Source organism: Piliocolobus tephrosceles, chromosome 7 (assembly GCF_002776525.5).
Source record: "Piliocolobus tephrosceles isolate RC106 chromosome 7, ASM277652v3, whole genome shotgun sequence".
In the NCBI taxonomy this organism is placed as follows: domain Eukaryota; kingdom Metazoa; phylum Chordata; class Mammalia; order Primates; family Cercopithecidae; genus Piliocolobus; species Piliocolobus tephrosceles.
This window is the reverse complement of record NC_045440.1, coordinates 74,227,696-74,245,878: the sequence shown is the minus strand read 5'-3', so window position 1 is coordinate 74,245,878 and position 18,183 is coordinate 74,227,696. Positions and strand designations below refer to the sequence as shown.

Here is an 18,183-nt window from a genome sequence, read left to right as displayed (position 1 = left end):
CAGAAGACTCAACAGGTCAAGTCCTTCCAAGTTCTGCCTGCTTTATTCTAACTATGCTGGCAACTGATTAGATGGTGCCTACCCAGATTAAGGGAGAATCTGCATCTCCCAGTCCACTGTCTTAAATGTTTATCTCCTTTGACAACACCCTCACAGACACACCCAAGAAAAATACTTTGCATCCTTCAATCCAATCAAGTTGACACTCAATATTAACCATCACAATGCTCTTCCTCTGCTGGAAGCCATCTCTTCTTCCTGCTCTCCCACATCCTTGCTTTGTTGGCTTCCTCCAGAAAGGCTTCCCTGATGCCCAAGACTGGGGTGGGAATCCCTCCTGTGTGCTCCCATGGCACCCTTATTTTTTGCCCCCCATCATAGCACTTACTAAAACTGTATTATCCATTTTCTTATCTGTGTTTCTTTTACTAGATTCCAAGCTCCTCAAGGGCAGGGACTGCTTTGATTAGCATATTTCTCTAAGGTTTTGTGTAATTCTTGGCATAAAATCAGCACTCAGTAAATAATTTATTTTGGGGCCGGGCGTGGTGGCTCAAGCCTGTAATCCCAGCACTTTGGGAGGCCAAGACGGGCGGATCACGAGGTCAGGAGATCGAGACCATCCTGGCTAACACAGTGAAACCCCGTCTCTACTAAAAAATACAAAAACAAAAAACTAGCCGGGCGAAGTGGTGGGCGCCTGTAGTCCTAGCTACTCTGGAGGCTGAGGCAGGAGAATGGCGTAAACCCGGGAGGTGGAGCTTGCAGTGAGCTGAGATCCGGTCACTGCACTCCAGCCTGGGCGGCAGAGCGAGACTCTGTCTCAAAATAATAATAATAATAATAATAATAATAATAATTTATTTTGCATGAATGAATAAGCATAGCTGAATCTGGCTATCTCTAATTCTTTGTTGTGATCACTGGAAAAAATGGATGCAAAATGCCCAGCAAGGATCCTGGAAAAATAGACATTTCATAAATGGTAGCTGTCATGGTGGTGTCACTCCTCACCATTCCCATGGGACTCCTCAGAGTTGCTCATGGTTGTACTCTTTGGATGTAGTCATGCCTTGCTTGTGATAGGTAATGTATATGACTGAATTGAATATGTGTTTAATATATTAAGTAAGCAGGGTACATGATTTTCCTTCTGTGTCCATGTTTAGAATAAAGGTGATGATTATCTAGAGAACATGTTTATTTTCCATGGAGCATTAAATTTGTCTGTTTTTTTTTTTTTAGGCGGAAATGCATTTTATAATGATAATGTTTTTGAGACAATCCAAGTATTCCGTTGTCTTGTAGGTGATAACTTGCTATTGGACTTTACTTTTTAAAATATTACCCAATATCTGTAACCTGGAGTTTGAAAGAATTCATTAAAATGTTCACAGTTTGAAAGAGAAACTTTCTGACACATTTGTTTGCCTTGCCTCGGACGTGCCTTGTTTTCTTTGTATTTTGTGTCCTGTCTCTGCAGCAGCATCTCCCTCTCAGCAGCACTGTTGAAAGAAGACAGCATGTCAGTGCCATCTCCTGAAATCAAATGTGAGACTTCTAAAGTCACCAGAAGTTCCTTTGGCAGTTGTTTCATTTTTGAGAGTAGTTGGAAGAAAGCAGTTTTAGAGACACAAAAGATTGAGAAAGGTAATTTTATTGTTATTATTTTCTTTAAGAAAATACAAATAGTGCCTTGAATTTACATGTATATTTTTCATCAGGCAAGAGACATTTTCTGTGACATTTATATAAGAATTATATCTTAAGTTGATGAAAATGAAAAATGGAAGCAAACTAAAATTGATTTAATTAATGCAATTCTGTGACTCATGATGGAAACAAATTGTAAAGAGCTGCATTTCTTCTTTTTAAACTCAAATTTGTCTGAAAAAACTGCATTTCTTAATATCCATTGCAGTACTGTCTCTGTTGAATCGCACTCCATTTTATAAATGGCATTTTCCTTAAAATAACTCAAGGTGATTTTTATATTTTAAGACATCCAAATCTTTAACAATGCTTTTATATATTAATAATTCTAACCAAAGCCAGGCGCAGTGGCTTAGCCTGTAATCTGAGTACTTTGGGAGGCCAAGGCAGGTGGATGGCTTGAGCCCAGGAGTTAGAGGACAGCCTGGGCAACATGGTGATACTCCATCTCTACAAAAAACACAAAAATTAGCTGAGCATGTTGCTGCGCGCCTGTGGTCCCAGCTACTCAGAGACTGAGGGTAGGAGGATCACCTGAGCCTGGGGAGGGTGAGGCTGCAGTGAGCCATGATCATGCCACTGTATTTCAGTCTGGGCAACAAAGTAATACCCTGTCTCAAAAAAAAAAAAAAAAAAAAAAAAATTCTAACCAAAACTTTATTTTTGAGTGAGTTATGTGGAGAGTATCTTAAATCCCATAGTTGCTCAATGAAGACTAGTTTGAGAACTTTTGACATGTAGATGAATATATTAATAGTTATTCCCCCTAACTTTCAAGTTAATGATATTTTCTTGTTTATTCTGAATTTGCTTCCACCTTTATTAATGGAGAAATAATAATTTTTTTTTTTTTTTCTTGAGATGGAGTCTAGCGTTGTCACCAGGCTAGAGTGCAGTGGTGCGATCTTGGCTCACTGCAACCTCTGCCTCCCGGGTTCAAGTGATTCTCCTGCCTCAGCCTCCTGAGCAGCAGGGATTGCAGGCACGTGCTGCCATGCCCAGCACGTTTTTGTATTTTTAGTAGAGATGGGTTTTCACCATGTTGGCCAGGATGGTCTTGATCTCCTGATCTTGTGCTCCACCCACCTTGGCCTCCCAAAGTGCTGGGATTATAGGCGTAAGCCACCACGCCCAGCCAGTAATTCTTGAAAATAGTAAAATGCAAACTACTCAATGATTTGTCCCTCTTTGGCTTTGAATGTGTTGCTATATATTTTTTTCAACTTTCTTACCAGGTTCCCATTAAAGGTACTCAGACAACAGTTTATCCACCCTTCTACTCCCCAAATCTAATAGATGAAAAGAGAGTCTATATGCTTTTTGACCAAGAGAAACTATTTTTTCCAAAAGAGGAAAAAATCAAAAGTTAGAAAATAACATTTTGAACATTCAATATAATAATTTTAGTCCCATTGAATACCATTTTTGTTGCTGTACATTTGCTTTGTAGAGAATATTTTTTTAAAAAAATTCACTATGTTTAGTTCAAAGAACACCCAAACCTTTAACCTCTTAATCTCCTTTTTCTTTTCATTTAATGCCTTGAAATTTTTAAAAAATAATTTGACCATCTCTCTGTGCAATGGATATGTGAGGCTAGTAGAAGAAACAATCTTGGTGCTTCAATGTTACGGTTTACAGATTTGGTCTGGAATTTTGTGGACACAAAATTAAAATCAGTGCCTCAAGTAGAATTCTTTGACTCTCATTGCTAGCTCAGATGATCATGTGTTTGCACCTCTTATTTACATAAAAGCAGGAAAATGGAAAGACTCTAAGTGCTAGATAATATCAGACTCTTGAAAGTGCCTTTTATTTCAGTGTGAAGGTATCTAATATTCTGGGCATTCGAACTAAATAAAATAATAAAGGCAGAGGATAGTGACGACTGTGGAAGATCTGTGAAGCTGTTCTTTTTCCTTATTCCACTCTTAGCCTCTTAATCGACTCCTTCTTGCAGTCCCTATAGTCAGGATGTAGAATGAAAGCCATTCTCCTGGGAAAGAAGCTAGATAAATTACAGTTGCTTAATTTTCTTTACTTAATAACTGATTTTGTGTATTTTATTATGTATTTTAGTATGTAGTAAAACAAGTAGTATACATTTAATCAAGATGATTCTTATATATTTTTAACCAGAATATACCACAGCATTTGGTCTAGGAGAGCTCAAAGAATGTATCAAAATGCCATATTTACCAGGACTACAAAGTTACCAAAAAAGTGTAAGTTCAACTCCACTAGAGGTTCCTAAAAGACTGCCACGTGCTGATGCCGAGGTGTCTGCGATCAGGTAGATCATTGCTATTTAATTATCATGTGTTGAATGTGTATTTGTAGTAATACTGCTGAATGTAGAGGTTTTTCTGGCCAGTGAATTGAATTCATTGTTGCCGGTTTTTGTGTTTCTTTTTTTACATAAAGGATTTAATTTTTAAAATCGAAGCCATTTTATTCAGTTTGACAACTCGGTGCTTTTCTGTTTTCGGATGTTGTTACCAGAAAAGATTTAAGGCTTCTTTTTTCTTTTCTTTTTTTGGACACAGTCTCACTCTCTAGCCAGGCTGGAGTGCAGTGGTATGATCTCGGCTCTCTGCAACCTCCGCCTCCCGGATTCCAGTGTTCTCCTGCCTCAGCCTCTTGAGTAGCTGGGATTACAGGCGCCCACCACCATGTCCGGCTAATTTTTGTATTTTTAGTAGAGATGGGGTATCACCAAGTTGGCCAGGATGGTCTCGATCTCTTGACATCGTGATCCACCTGCCTTGACTTCCCAAAGTGCTGGGATTACAGGCGTGAGCCACGGCACCTGGCCCCGATTTAAGGGCATTTTAAAAAATCTTGATTGCCCTAGCCTAAATCATCCCCATGAGAACAATGGAATATTTAGTATTAGAAAGAAAAAAAAAATTAACTCTCTGCAATATTAAAAAGTTTCTGTACCCTGTATATACAACCTTGTACTTCATTTCTGGTCTGACTGAAGTAATGTGAAGGGAGATTCTGAATGAGATGTTGGCCTAATTAACATCCTGCATTGACTATCAGAAATGAATTTTTCAGCCAGAAAAGTCTCCCTGACTTTGAACACTGACATTTGGAAACATTATTACGAATACTTTTCCTGCTAGAAATCAGACTGAATGACATACCATTAAAACTCTCCAAAGAGATCTGTAAGTTAATAAGATAGTCTCACATTCTACTCAGCTTCTGCTTTGGTTCATTTATTTGTTCTTCAGATATTTGTTGAATGTCTAGTTTTTTTTCTTTTTTTGAGACAGAGTCTCACTCTGTCGCCCAGGCTGGAGTGCAGTGGTGTGATCTCGGCTCACTGCAAGCTCCGCCTCCCGGGTTCAAGCAATTCTCGCGCCTCAGCCTCCTGAGTAGCTGGGACTACAGGCACCCGCCATCACGCCCGGCTAATTTTTTGTATTTTTTTAGTAGAGACGGGGTTTCACCATGTTAGCCAAGATGGTCTCGATCTCCTGACCTCGTAATCCTCCCGCCTCGGCCTCCCAAAATGCTGGGATTACAGGCGTGAGCCACCGCGCCCAGATGAATGTCTAGTTCTTATTCACTCTGGTAGTATTTAAAAAGGTGAAGCACTTATAGCATTCTGAGTTGCAACTCTCTTTAGGGAAGGATTTACATTTTTATATTATCTTCCTATTATAATGAACTTTAAAGTCATCCAGTCATGCCTAGCACACAAGATTGAAGTTTCAAAACATGTTTCTTGAGTTTTCCAGCTAATACTGTTGTTCTTTTTAAGTACTCTTGAAATAAATTCTGGTAATATAGATAGAGAGCTGGAACAGGTTAAAATGAAAAGTTGATAATTTTTATTTAAATTATGAAAATAAGAATAAGAACTTTGCAGAAAAAAAGGAAAATAATTATTTGATAATCTACCCATCATAACATATCCATTTTTATTGTTGGATATTCCCTTCTTTCAAAAGAAAGAAAAAATTCTCTTTTATGGATTTCATTTTCGTGGTGATTTTAGTGTACTTAAAATTTTTATCCTGCCTTTTTAAAAATTTTATGTATATGCATTTCATCATGCCACTATATGTTCTTTAAACAGTCTTACCAACCACATTATATTTCACTGATGGATCCACAGTTTACTTAATCACTTCCTATTGTTGGATTTTTTAAATGCTTTGATTTTTTGGTTTTTAAGTAACACCACAATAAACAATATCATACATATAGCTTTTCTCATCATTTTTAATATTATCTGAAGAAAGATTTTCAAGCTATAAAAATATAAAACGCAGAATTGTTCTTTCTCAAGTAAGGTTAGAATAAAATAAGGTAGGATTAGAAATGGAAGAGAGAGCCGGGCGCGGTGGCTCAAGCCTGTAATCCCAGCACTTTGGGAGGCCGAGACGGGCGGATCACGAGGTCAGGAGATCGAGACCATCCTGGCTAACACGGTGAAACCCCGTCTCTACTAAAAATACAAAAAAAAAAACTAGCCGGGCGAGGTGGCGGGCGCCTGCAGTCCCAGCTACTCGGGAGGCTGAGGCAGGAGAATGGCGTAAACCCGGGAGGCGGAGCTTGCAGTGAGCTGAGATCCGGCCACAGCACTCCAACCCCGGGCGACAAAGCAAGACTCCGTCTCAAAAAAAAAAAAAAAAAAAAAAAAAGAAATGGAAGAGAGAGGGAGTCGCTACTAGATGGTAACTTAAGTCAAAGTGGAAAATGGCGGGGATGCAGAAAAAGGAGGGACTGTTTGAAACATGACTATAAAGCTACTACGGGCAGTCAGTTACATTGTAACCAAGACACTTGTGTCCCTGACTCTCAACTTAGGTCATTTTTATCAAAGGTCACAGCGCCCTTTGGGGAGGGGGCAGGAGTGTGTAGGATTGCCTGTGCTGATGGTCTTTGTATCAGTATGAACCCGTCTTGTTATACCCTTCCTTCGATACACATGATCATCTTAAAGATACTGGAAGCCTGGAAAACACCCATGAATTAGCCCTTTCTGACTCTAAATTTGGAGTCTTTATTTTGCTTCTTATTGTTTCCACTCTATTTCAGGTTTTTGTTTGTTTGTTTCTGTTTTTCATTTGTGATTTGACTGTGAAATTATTTCTAAACATTTTACATTGATTTGAGTGTGAATTTACTTAAGTCAATGAAAGATAATTGAATATATTTTATTCATGTTATGACAAGTGTTCTTCATATATAAAGTGGAATAGTAATGGCTAAGTGACATAATATATATTAAGTGCTTGGCAAACATAAACATTAGTTCTTTTCCCTGCCTTTAACTGAAGTGTCTTCATTTTAGCTGTTGTAGTGAGAACATGTCAAATTGCCTGCAAGTATTTTATTCTCCTGCGCACATTGCACAGCGCCCTGTGAAGGAGCAGTTTTGGCAAAGCAGAGAAATACTCATTTTTGTTCATTTTATGTACAACCCCTTACTCTCTTTTCTCCCCTCCTTGTGTGAATATTTGATTGAAAGTGTAATAGTTTTTCAAATTTCCTTATTGGTAAGCAAAATTTTTTAGTGATTCTCAAAGCACGCTCTAGTAATACAAATAACAATAGTAATCCTAGAGGTGGAGTACTTAAAAGTGGCTGCTGACTTTTAAAGTGTAAAATAGTTTCAAGAGGCTGGGCGTGGTGGCTCAAGCTTGGAAACCCAGCACTTTGGGAGGCTGAGGCTTGAGGATTGCTTGAGGCCAGCAGTTTGAGGCCAGCAGTTTGAGACCAGCTTTGGCAACATAGTGAGACCCCGTCTTTACAAACTTTTTTTTTTTTTTTTTTTAATTAGCTTGTGTGGTGACATGCACCTACCATACCAGCTACTCAAGAAGCTGAGGCAGGAAAATTGCTTGAGCCTAAGAGTTCAAAGTTACAGTGAGTTATATGATTGTGCCACTCCAGCCTGGGAGATAGTGAGACCTTGTCTCAAAAAGAATATTGTTACAAGAAATTTGAGATTTTTATAATGGATTATTTCACCCACAGCAGATTCAATCATGATATATTTTCCCTAATAATCTTATTATCTAGATGTATTTCAGTGGGAACAGAATTATGACAAAATTCAGATAGAGGTGATTGATAGGTAAAAAGTGTACAAAAAAGTGATAGTTGGTATTCAACATATCAAAATGGCCTGTTTATCTTGATTCCCTCCCACTTAGCATTGCTTGAGTCATGACTAGTCAGAGGTATGATAAAGGTCTGTGGGAGAAGTTAGACCTAGCACTCAGCCACTGGTAAAATTTGCTAGCAAGATGTTGGGTTGGCTCATATCTGCTTCTGATGGAATTAGTTATAATGGAAACACTTTCCTTTCCTTAACATTTATTTAATGTCCATGTGATGTTATTCAACAAGTGAGTTTCACTGTACCCTGAATTTTTATGTAAGTAATTTTATGATAATATATAATCAGGCTAAAGAAGACTAAGGAGACATGCAGTGTGGCACCACTTCGGGAGAAATCAAAAGGTAAGCTGACTCGTCCTTTTTTCTACCACCTGTCTTGGGTGTCATATATCTTATCTTTTAAAAAAATAAAATTCCTTTCTTTTCATTGATTTAACTTTCTTTGTTTTATTACTACTTCTTTTACACTTTGTTTATTTTATAAACTAAGTGGATGTTGGGTCCGTTATAAACATACTTTTATAATTTCAGGACCCTAGGGTAGGCCCTCATCATATCTCACTTGGGCCATTTAGTGCCTGCAAACTGGTCTTCTTGTTTTGAATGTCTGATCTTTGAAATCCTTCAATGCCACAAAAAAGCCTAAAATTTTGACTTCTAATCACATTACTCTCTTCTTCAAAAACAGTGACTCCCTCATTACCCACAGACTGAGTATGAACTCTTTAGCTTAACATTGAACCCTTTACCATCTTCCCTCAGCTTTCCTTTCTAGCTTTATCTTCTAATTGCTATTTTTGTGAATCCTGTGTACTTATGACTTCTCATACAGAAACTTATCTATATACCAACAGTTTTGGTCCCAAAAAACTACTCTTAAGTCAACTTACTCCTAAGTTCATGGTGACTAAAAGGGTTTATGGTACTAAGGTATATTTTATTTGCCATTTGTCCTTCAGTCTATCAAATGATTCATCCTTTCCCTATGTGCAACGAATATTTTCTTAAAAGCTTAAGCTTTTTATTGAATCAGTACAAATAGCCTAACATCCGAGAAAAGGCCAGGACCAGACCGATTCACAGCTGAATTCTACTAGATGTACAAAGAAGAGTGGGTACCATTCACACTGAAACTATCTAAAAATTTGAGGAGGAGGGATTCCTCTGTAACTCATTCTATGAGACCAGCATCATCCTGATACCAAAATATGCAGAGATACAACAAAAAAAGAAAACTTCTGATCAGTATCCCTGATGAACATTGATGTAAAAATCCTCAACAAAATACTGGCAAGCTGAATCCAGCAGCACACCAAAAAGCTTATGCACCACAATTAAGTAGGCTTGATCCCTGCAATGCAAGGTTGGTTCAACATATCCAAATCAATAAGGGGATTCATCACATAAACAGAGCTAAAGACAAAACCACATGATCATCTCAACAGATGCAGAAAGGCTTTTGATAAAATTCAATACCCTTTCATGTTAAAAATTCTCAATAAACTAGGTATTGAAGGACATACCATAAAATAATAAGAGCCATCTATGAAAAACCCACAGCCAACATCATACTGAATGGGCAAAAGCTAGACGCATTCCCCCTGAAAACCAGCACAAGACACTCACCACTCTTATTCAACATAGTATTGGAAGTTCTGACCATAGCAATCAGTCAAGAGAGAGAAATAAAGTGCATTCCAATAAGAAGAGAGAAAGTCAAATGTTGCAGGAAGTCAAGGACCCCAAATGGAGGGACTGGCTGGAGCTACAGCAGAGGAACATAAATTGTGATTTCATGGATTTTTATCAGTTCCCAAATAATACTTTTATTATTTCTTATGCCTGTCTTTTCTTTAATCTCTTAATCCTGTTATCTTCGTAAGCTGAGGATGTACTTCACCTCAGGACCACTGTGATAATTGTGTTAACTGTACAAATTGATTGCAAAACAATCAGACTGGTTCTCTGCTCTCAAACCCTGTTTTCTGTTCTTTAAGATGTTTATCAAGACAGTATGTGCACCGCTGAACATAAACCCTTATCAGTAGTTCTGCTTTTGCAATTCGTCCTGTTCCCTCAGAAGCATGTGATCTTTGTACCTACTCCCTGTTCTTATGCCCCCTCCCCTTTTTAAAACCCTTAATAAAAACTTGCTGGTTTGAGGCTCAGGTGGGCATCATGGTTCTACCTATATGAGATGGCCCAGCTGTAAAATTCCTCTCTCTTTGTACTGTCTCTCTTTATTTCTCAGTCGGCTGACACTTACGGAAAATAGAAAGAACCTACGTTGAAATATTGGGGGCGGGTTCCCTCAATAGTCAAAGTATCCCTGTTTGTAGATGACATGATCCTATATCTAGAAAACCCCGTAGTCTTGGCCCAAAAGCTCCTTAAGCTGATAACTTCAGCAAAATTTCAGGATACAAAATCAATGTGCAAAAATTGATAGCATTCCTATACACCAACAACAGTCAAGCCAAGAGTCAAATCATGAACACAATCCCATTCACAAGTGGCACAAAAAGAATAGTATACCTAGGAATACAGCTAACCAGGGAGGTGAAAGATCTCTACAAGGAAACTATAAAACACTGCTCAAAGAAATCAGAGATGACACAAACAAGTGGAAAAACATTCCATGTTCATGGATAGGAAGACTCAATAGAGTTAAAATAACTATGCTACCCAAAGCAGTTTGTAGATTCAATGTGATTCCTATTAAACTACCAATGACATTCTTCATAGAACTAGAAAAAAACTATTTTAAAATTCATATGGAACCAGAAAAGAGCCCAAATAGCCAAGGCAAACCTAAAAAAAAAGAACAAAGCTGAGGTATCACACAACCTGACTTCAAACCATGGTACAGGGCTGTGGTAACCAAAACAGCATGGTACTGGTACAAAAGCAGACACATAGATCAATGGAACACAATAGAGAGATCAGAAATAAGGCCACATACCTACAACAACAAAATAGAGCAGGGTAAGGGAAACCAGGAGTTTGAGACGGCCAGGCTGGTCTCAAACTCCTGACCTGAAGTGATCTGCCCACCTTGACCTCCCATAGTGCTGGGGTTACAGGCATGAGCCACCATGCCTGACTTAATAGACTAGCTTAAAAAAAAAAACTAAAACCCAGTCTTGACTGGATTAAATTGACCTTCCTGACAGAAAAAAATGAAATTCTCTCTGGAGAACTATAAGATGAACCAGAGCCTTATAAGTTTTCATACACAGTGTCTAGCATCCAGTCAAAACTTAACAGGCATAGAAGAATAACAAAAAGTAAGAGGAGAAACAGACAACAGAAGCAGACCCATAAATAATACGAGCATCTTAGTCTGTGCTGCTATAACAAAATACTGTAAACTGGGTAGCTTATAAATAATACAAATTTAGTATCTTTAGTAATAAGGCAATAATTAGCTCTAAAACAAGCTGAGAAATGTAATCTATACCTGGATGACCATGTGCCCAGTTAAAATTCTGTTATGGAAGAAGAGGTAAAAGGTTTTAAGAGATTGATTAATAGTTTGCCACAATTCTTTTTAAATTAAAATGACTAACTTTCTATTATGGGTATTTTGAAATGCAATTTTGTCATTTGGTCTTACAGTCATCTACCTTGCCAAAGACACATTATTTCTTGTAATTATTAAATAGATTATTTTGAATTATCTATGTAGATTATCATAATCATCTATAAATAATGTCAATTTTGTTTCCTCCTTTCCAAATTCTATACCTTTCTTTCTTTCTTTCTTTCTTTCTTTTTTTTTTTTTTGAGACGGAGTCTCACTCTGTTTCCCAGGCTGGAGTGCAGTGGCCGGATCTCAGCTCACTGCAAGCTCCGCCTCCTGGGTTTACGCCATTCTCCTGCCTCAGCCTCCCAAGTAGCTGGGACTACAGGCGCCCGCCACCTCACTCGGCTAGTTTTTTTTTTTTTGTATTTTTTTTAGTAGAGACGGGGTTTCACCGTGTTAGCCAGGATGGTCTTGCTCTCCTGACCTCGTGATCCGCCCGTCTAGGCCTCCCAAAGTGCTGGGATTACAGGCTTGAGCCACCGCGCCCGGCGCCTTTCTTTCTTTTACTAAGCTGGCTAGAACCACAAAAACAACGCTGAGTAGAAGTGAATAGTAGGCATCTTTGGCTTGTTTCTAATTTTAGAGAAAATCCCTTTAATGTTTGTTCATTAAGAATGATGCTTGCCACCAGGCACGGTGGCTCACGCCTGTAATCCCAGCACTTTGGGAGGCCGAGGTGGATGGGTCACGAGGTCAGAAGACGGAGACCATTCTGGCTAACACAGTGAAATCCTGTCTCTACTAAAAAATACAAAAAATTAGCCGGGTGTGGTGGTAGGCACCAGTAGTTCCAGCTACTCGGGAGGCTGAAGCAGGAAAATGGCGTGAACCCGGGAGGCGGAGCTTGCGGTGAGCTGAGATTGAGCCACTGCAGTCCAGCCTGGGCGACAGAGCGAGACTCCATCTCAAAAAAAAAAAAAAAAAAAAAGGAATGATGCTTGCTTTGGGTTTTGAACAGATATGCTTAATGAAGTTAAAGAAGTTCCCTTTAATTTGCTAAGAGTTTTTTTTCTTTTAAATGAAAGTTGAATTTTACTAAATAATTTCCCTGAACTGATTGAGGTGATCATATTTTTTTGTTTAATATTTTAATGTGAAGAATAACATTTGCAGATTTTGTAATGTTAAGTCTCTCTTGAATTCCTGAAATACACCCAACTTAGAAGTGATTTATTATTTGTTTATGTTCTGCCATATTTAATTTGCTAATATCTCCCTTGGGAGTTTTTGCCTATACTGGTAAGGAGAGTGAGATTGCCATGAATTTTCTTTTTTGTTCTGTCCTTGTCTGGATTCAGTGTCCACATTATAATGGTCTTGTGGAGTGAATTGGGGACTATTCCTTCTCTTTCTACTCTCTGAAGGATACGACCTAAAATTGGAATGATTTTTCTCTCAAAAGTTAGAGGAAATTCATTTGTAAAATTCATCTGGGTTACTTGTTTTCTTTGGGAGAAATCTTTTAATATTGGCTAAATCATTTTAAATTTAGGGCTCTTAAGGTATTCTAATTTTTCAATCAGTTTTGGAAAGTTATATTTTCTAGAAACTTTTGCATTTTGTCTTAAGTTTTAAAAATTTATTAGCATTAAGTTTAGTCTTTGCTTTATCTGTAATTCTGTTCCTCTTTTCCCAATATTATGTATTTGTGCCTTCTTTTATTGTCTTGAGTAATGTCACCAGAAGCTTTCCTTTTTTATTAGTTTTTTCAATGAAGAGCTTTTGTCTTTGTAAAAAATCTCTTTTATTGTAACTTGGTTTTCTACTTCATTGATTTCTCCCCTTTCCTATATTATCTTTTTCCTTCATGTTCTTTGGGTTTACTCTTTTCCTAATGTGTATCTAATACCTATGTTTTCAATTTTCAACCTTCTTTTCTAACATAGACATTTTAGGATATAAACCTCTCTCTTTTGCTCCATTACACAACTTTTGTGATATTTATCATTTAGCAACAAATATTTTATATTTATTATGATTTCTTTTTTGACTGATAATTTAGAAAGTGTGTTGATATGGTTTGACTGTGTCCTCACCGAAATCTCATCCTGAATTGTTGTACCCATAGTTCCCATGTGTTGTGGGATGGACTCAGAGGAAAATAATTGAATCATGTGGGTGGTGCCCCCATACCGTTCTCATGGTAGTGAATAATTCTCAGGAGATCTGATTTTTTTTTTTTTTTTGAGATGGAGTCTTGCTTTGTCACCCAGGCTGGAGTGCAGTGGCACGATCTCTGCTCAGGGTAAGCTCCACCTTCGGGGTCACACCATTCTCTTGCCTCAGCCTCCCGAGTAGCTGGGACTACAGGCACCCGCCACCACACCCGGCTGATTTTTTGTATTTTTAGTAGAGACAGGGATTCACTGTGTTAGCCAGGATGGTCTCAATCTCCTGACCTCGTGATCTGCCCGTCTTGGCCTCCCAAAGTGCTGGGATTACAGGAGTGAGCCACCGCGCCCGTTGGTTTTATTAGAGGAAACCCCTTTTGCTTGGTTCTCATTCTCTCTTATCTAACGCCATGTAAGACATGTCTTTTGCCTTCTGGCGATTGTGAGGCTTCCCCAGCCAGGTTTCGGAACTGTGAGTCCATTAAACCTCTTTTTCTTTACAAATTACCCAGTCTCAGTGTGTCCTTATCAGCAGTGTAAAAATGGACTAACACATGTGTATACATTTCTAAATATTTCAGAATTTTAAATTTATCTTATTATTAACAACTTCCAACTTAATTGCATTTGTGTGTATGATACTGATTCTTTGAAGTTTTTTCAGGTTTGCCTAATGCCTGCAATCTAGTTATTTTGCTGCCAGAGGGTCTTTTAAAGTGTCAAGTCCATTGTACTGCTAAGAACAGAAGTCCTGATCATATTCTTAACTCTCAGCTATTTCTCTCTGAACTCCTCACTCATATTACCCCTGCAAACAAAACAAACAGAAAAATAACAACTACATTGGAGAATTGATGATAGTGCTTTTTTTGACACTTGAAACTGAAGTTAAATAATAATATTTTAAAGTAATATAGGTCAGTATATTATTTTCAACGCTCCATATATGTTTTTAAATAGAAGTATTTCTACATATTTATGTATTTAGGGGTAATATGTAGTGATTTGAACTTTGATGAATCTGGGTTCAAATCCTGACTTTGACAGTTACTAAGTATGTGCACTTGGGCAAGTTATTTAGCATCCTTAAATTGTCTTTTTAAAATCTGTAACTGGAGATAGTACAGATGACTCATTCATAGTAGTGTTGTATGGATAAAATAGATGTAAAATACTTGACAAAGATCATTCAACAAATGCTATCTGTTGCATTACTGCCACCCTATGATAGAAGCTTAATGCTATTTCAGTTAAGTGAATAAGTTTATTTTACGTTACAATTTTACTTCACTTAGCATTTATGATAAATGTTTTTACTGGAATAAAATAACTTGATAGGCATGTAAAATATGAAATGAGTTAATTATTTGTGGAGATGATGCCTTTTGCTTTGAAATAAATCTCACAGTTGTCCTATGTTTTAAAAAGTATTGTATAGGCCGGGCGCAGTGGCTCACGCCTGTAATCCCAGCACTTTGAGAGGCCCAGGCGGGTAGATCACGAGGTCAGGAGATTGAGACCATGCTGGCTAACACTGTGAAACCCCGTCTCTACTAAAAATACAAAAAATTAGCCGGCGTGGTGGCAGGCGCCGGTAGTCCCAGCTACTTGGGGGCCTGAGCCGGGAGAATGGTGTGAACCTGGGAGGTGGAGCTTGCAGTGAGCCGAGATTGGGCCACTGCACTCCAGCCTGGGCGACAGAGCGAGACTCCATCCTCCATTTCAAAAAAAGAAAAAAAAAAGAAAGTAAACATGGCATTTCTAATTCAAAATATGTGTTATATCAAAAACTAGTAGTTTTTTTTTAATTTTCTGCATACATAGTGGGTGTATATGTTTATGGGGTATTTGAGATATTTTGATACAGGCATACAATGTGTAATAATCACATATGGGTGAATGGAGTATCCATCCCCTCAGGCATTTCTCCTTTGTGTTACAAACAATCCAATTATACTCTTTTAGTTATTTTTAAATGTACAATTAGATTATTATTGGCTATAATTGCCCTATTGTGCTATCAAATACATGTTCTTATTCATTCTTTGTATTTTTTGTACCTATTAACCATCCCCACTTCCCCCCCACCCCCATCTCTCCTCCACTATCCTTCCCAGCCTCTGGTAACCATCCTTCTATTCTCTATCTCCATGAGTTCAATTGTTCTAGTTTTTAGCACCCACAAATAAGTGAGAATATGTGAAATTTGTCTTTCTGTGCCTGGCTTATTTAACCTAACACAATGATCTCCGGTTCCATCCATAATGTTGCAAATGACAGGATCTCATTCTTTTTTATGGCTGAATAGTACTCCATTGTGTATATGTACCACATTTTCTTCATCCATTCATCTGTTGATGGACATTTCAGTTGCTTCCAAATCTTGGTTATTGTGAATAGTGCTGCAGTAAACATAGGAGTGCAGATACCTCTTTGATACACTAATTTCCTTTCTTTTGGGTATATACCTAGCAATAGGATTGCTGGACCATGTGGTAGCTCCATTTTTAGTTTTCTGAGAAACCTCCAAATTGTTCTTCACAGTGGTTGTAGTAATTTACATTCCCACTAACAGTGAATGAGGGTTCTCTTTTCTCTATGTCCTCACCAGCATGTGTTATTTCCTGTCTGTTAGATAAAAGCCATTTTAATTGGGGTTAAATGATATCTCATCGTAGTTTTGATGTCTCTGATAATCAGTGATGTTGACCACCTTTTCATATGCCTGTTTGCTGTTTGCGTATCTTCTTTTTGGAAATGTCTATTCAAGTCTTTTGCCCACTTAATTAATTAATTAATTTTTATTAACATGAGAGTTTAAATGAGACAGAGTCTTGCTATGTTGCCCAGGCTGGTCTTGAACTTCTGAGCTCAAGGGATCTGCTCACCTCAGCCTCCCAAAGTGCTGGGATTATAGACATGAGCCACGCTGCTCAGCCCTTTTGTCCATTTTAAAATGGGATTATTAGACTTTTCCTGTAGAGTTGTTTAAGCTCCTTATATATTCTGTTTGTTAATCCCTTGTAAGATGGGTAGTTTGCAAATATTTTCTCCCATTCTGTAGGTTCTTTTTGTTTTGTTGTTTCCTTTGCTGTACAGAAGCTTTTTATTAATAACTTGATGTGATCCCATTTGTCCGTTTTTGCTTTGTTTGCCTGTGCTTCTAGGGTATTACTCAGGAAATCTTTGACCCCTCCAATATCCTGGAGAGTTTCCCCAATGTTTTCTTTTAGTATTCATAGTTTGAGATCTTAGATTTAAGTCTTTAATCCATTTTGATTTGATTTTTTTTATATGGTGAGGGATGGGATGTGGTTTCATCTTTCTGCATAATATCCAGTTTTATAATATCCATAATATCCAGTTTTCCCAGCACCATTTATTGATGAGACTGTCTTTTCCCTAGTTTCTATTCTTGGCCCTTTTGTTGAAAATGAATCCACTATAGATGTATAGATTTGTTTCTGCATGGTTTATTCTGTTCCATTGGTCTATGTGTCTGTTTTTATGGCAGTACCATGCTTTTTCTGGGTTGATATACCTCAGTAGTGTAAGAACTGGTAGTGTGTAATAGTCATTTGTGGAAGAAATATTTCAGTCACATTATATTAAATAGAATATTATTCGTGTGTGCTTAATTCATTTTAATAGCTGATTCCCCGCCTCCTCCTCCAGGTTCTGGCTTCAGTGATCCTCTCACTGGAGCACCATCTCAATACTTAGAGAGACTTTCCAAAATAGCCATATTGGAATATGATACCATTCGTCAGGAAACAACCAAAAAATCAAAAAAAGGCAAGAAACGAGAGCTCCAAGACTGCTGAGAAATGTCGTACAGTGTGATGCTTTCTTCAGTGACTTTTAAGCTTTAGATTTTCTTTTTTTATGTGATATGATGCAAAATGATTTATATAAAAATGGAAATGTAAATAGGAAATAAATATGTTATAGATGAGTCATTGTATTTTGTTAACATTACAGAGACAAGTTATATTTTTTCCTTATTTACGTTGAAGGACTATAAATTTGGTTTATGGGAAAATAAGCATAAGATAAATTTTATTCCATGAGTTTTACATACATTGATTGTGTGTTTTGATTCAATTTGATACTCTTGAGTGTCTATTTTGTGCAATGACCTTGGCTAGCTGCTAGGGAAGATTTAAGATAACGTGAGGTCTTGAGGGCAGCGCAAGATGGCTGAATAGAAACAGCTCCGGTCTGCAGCAACGAGCATGATCAACGCAGGAGATGGGTGATTTCTGCATTTCCAACTGAGGTACATGGTTCATCTCACTGGGACTGGTTGAACAGTGGATGCAGCCCATGGGGGGTGAACCGAAGCAGGGCAGGGCATTGCCTCACCCAGGAAGTGCAAGGGGTTGGGGGATTTCCCTTTCCTAGCCAAGGGAAGCCATGACAGACTGTACCTGGAAAAATGGGACACTCCTGCCCAAATACCGTGCTTTCCCAAAGTCTTAGCAACTGACAGACAAGAAGATTCTCTCCTGTGCCCGGCTCAGTGGGTCCTATGCCCATGGAGCCTTGCTCACTGCTAGGGCAGCAGTCTGAGATGAAACTGTAAGATGCAGCCTGGCTGGAGGAGGGGTGTCTGCCATTGCTGAG

The 18,183-nt window shown here is 38.1% G+C and overlaps 1 protein-coding gene across 1 annotated transcript; it reads left to right on the top strand.

Annotated features, from left to right (window-relative positions):
* Nucleotides 1-1,485: 1,485 nt before the first annotated feature.
* On the top strand, nt 1,486-17,414 carry C7H8orf89 (chromosome 7 C8orf89 homolog). Its single transcript, XM_023184113.1, has 4 exons — nt 1,486-1,650; nt 3,853-4,006; nt 8,147-8,202; nt 17,233-17,414. Exons 1-4 carry the CDS (start codon nt 1,524-1,526, stop codon nt 17,379-17,381), a joined length of 486 nt encoding a protein of 161 aa, XP_023039881.1. The 5' UTR covers nt 1,486-1,523; the 3' UTR covers nt 17,382-17,414.
* The last annotated feature ends 769 nt before the right edge of the window (nt 17,415-18,183 follow it).

Excerpts from the sequence above, each read along its gene's own strand:
- C7H8orf89 (XM_023184113.1), top strand. The coding sequence starts at position 1,524 with ATGTCAGTGCCATCTCCTGAAATCAAATGTGAGACTTCTAAAGTCACC. Across the intron at positions 1,651-3,852 it reads GACACAAAAGATTGAGAAAG|AATATACCACAGCATTTGGT; the intron begins GTAATTTTATTG and ends ATTTTTAACCAG. Across the intron at positions 4,007-8,146 it reads GCCGAGGTGTCTGCGATCAG|GCTAAAGAAGACTAAGGAGA; the intron begins GTAGATCATTGC and ends ATATATAATCAG.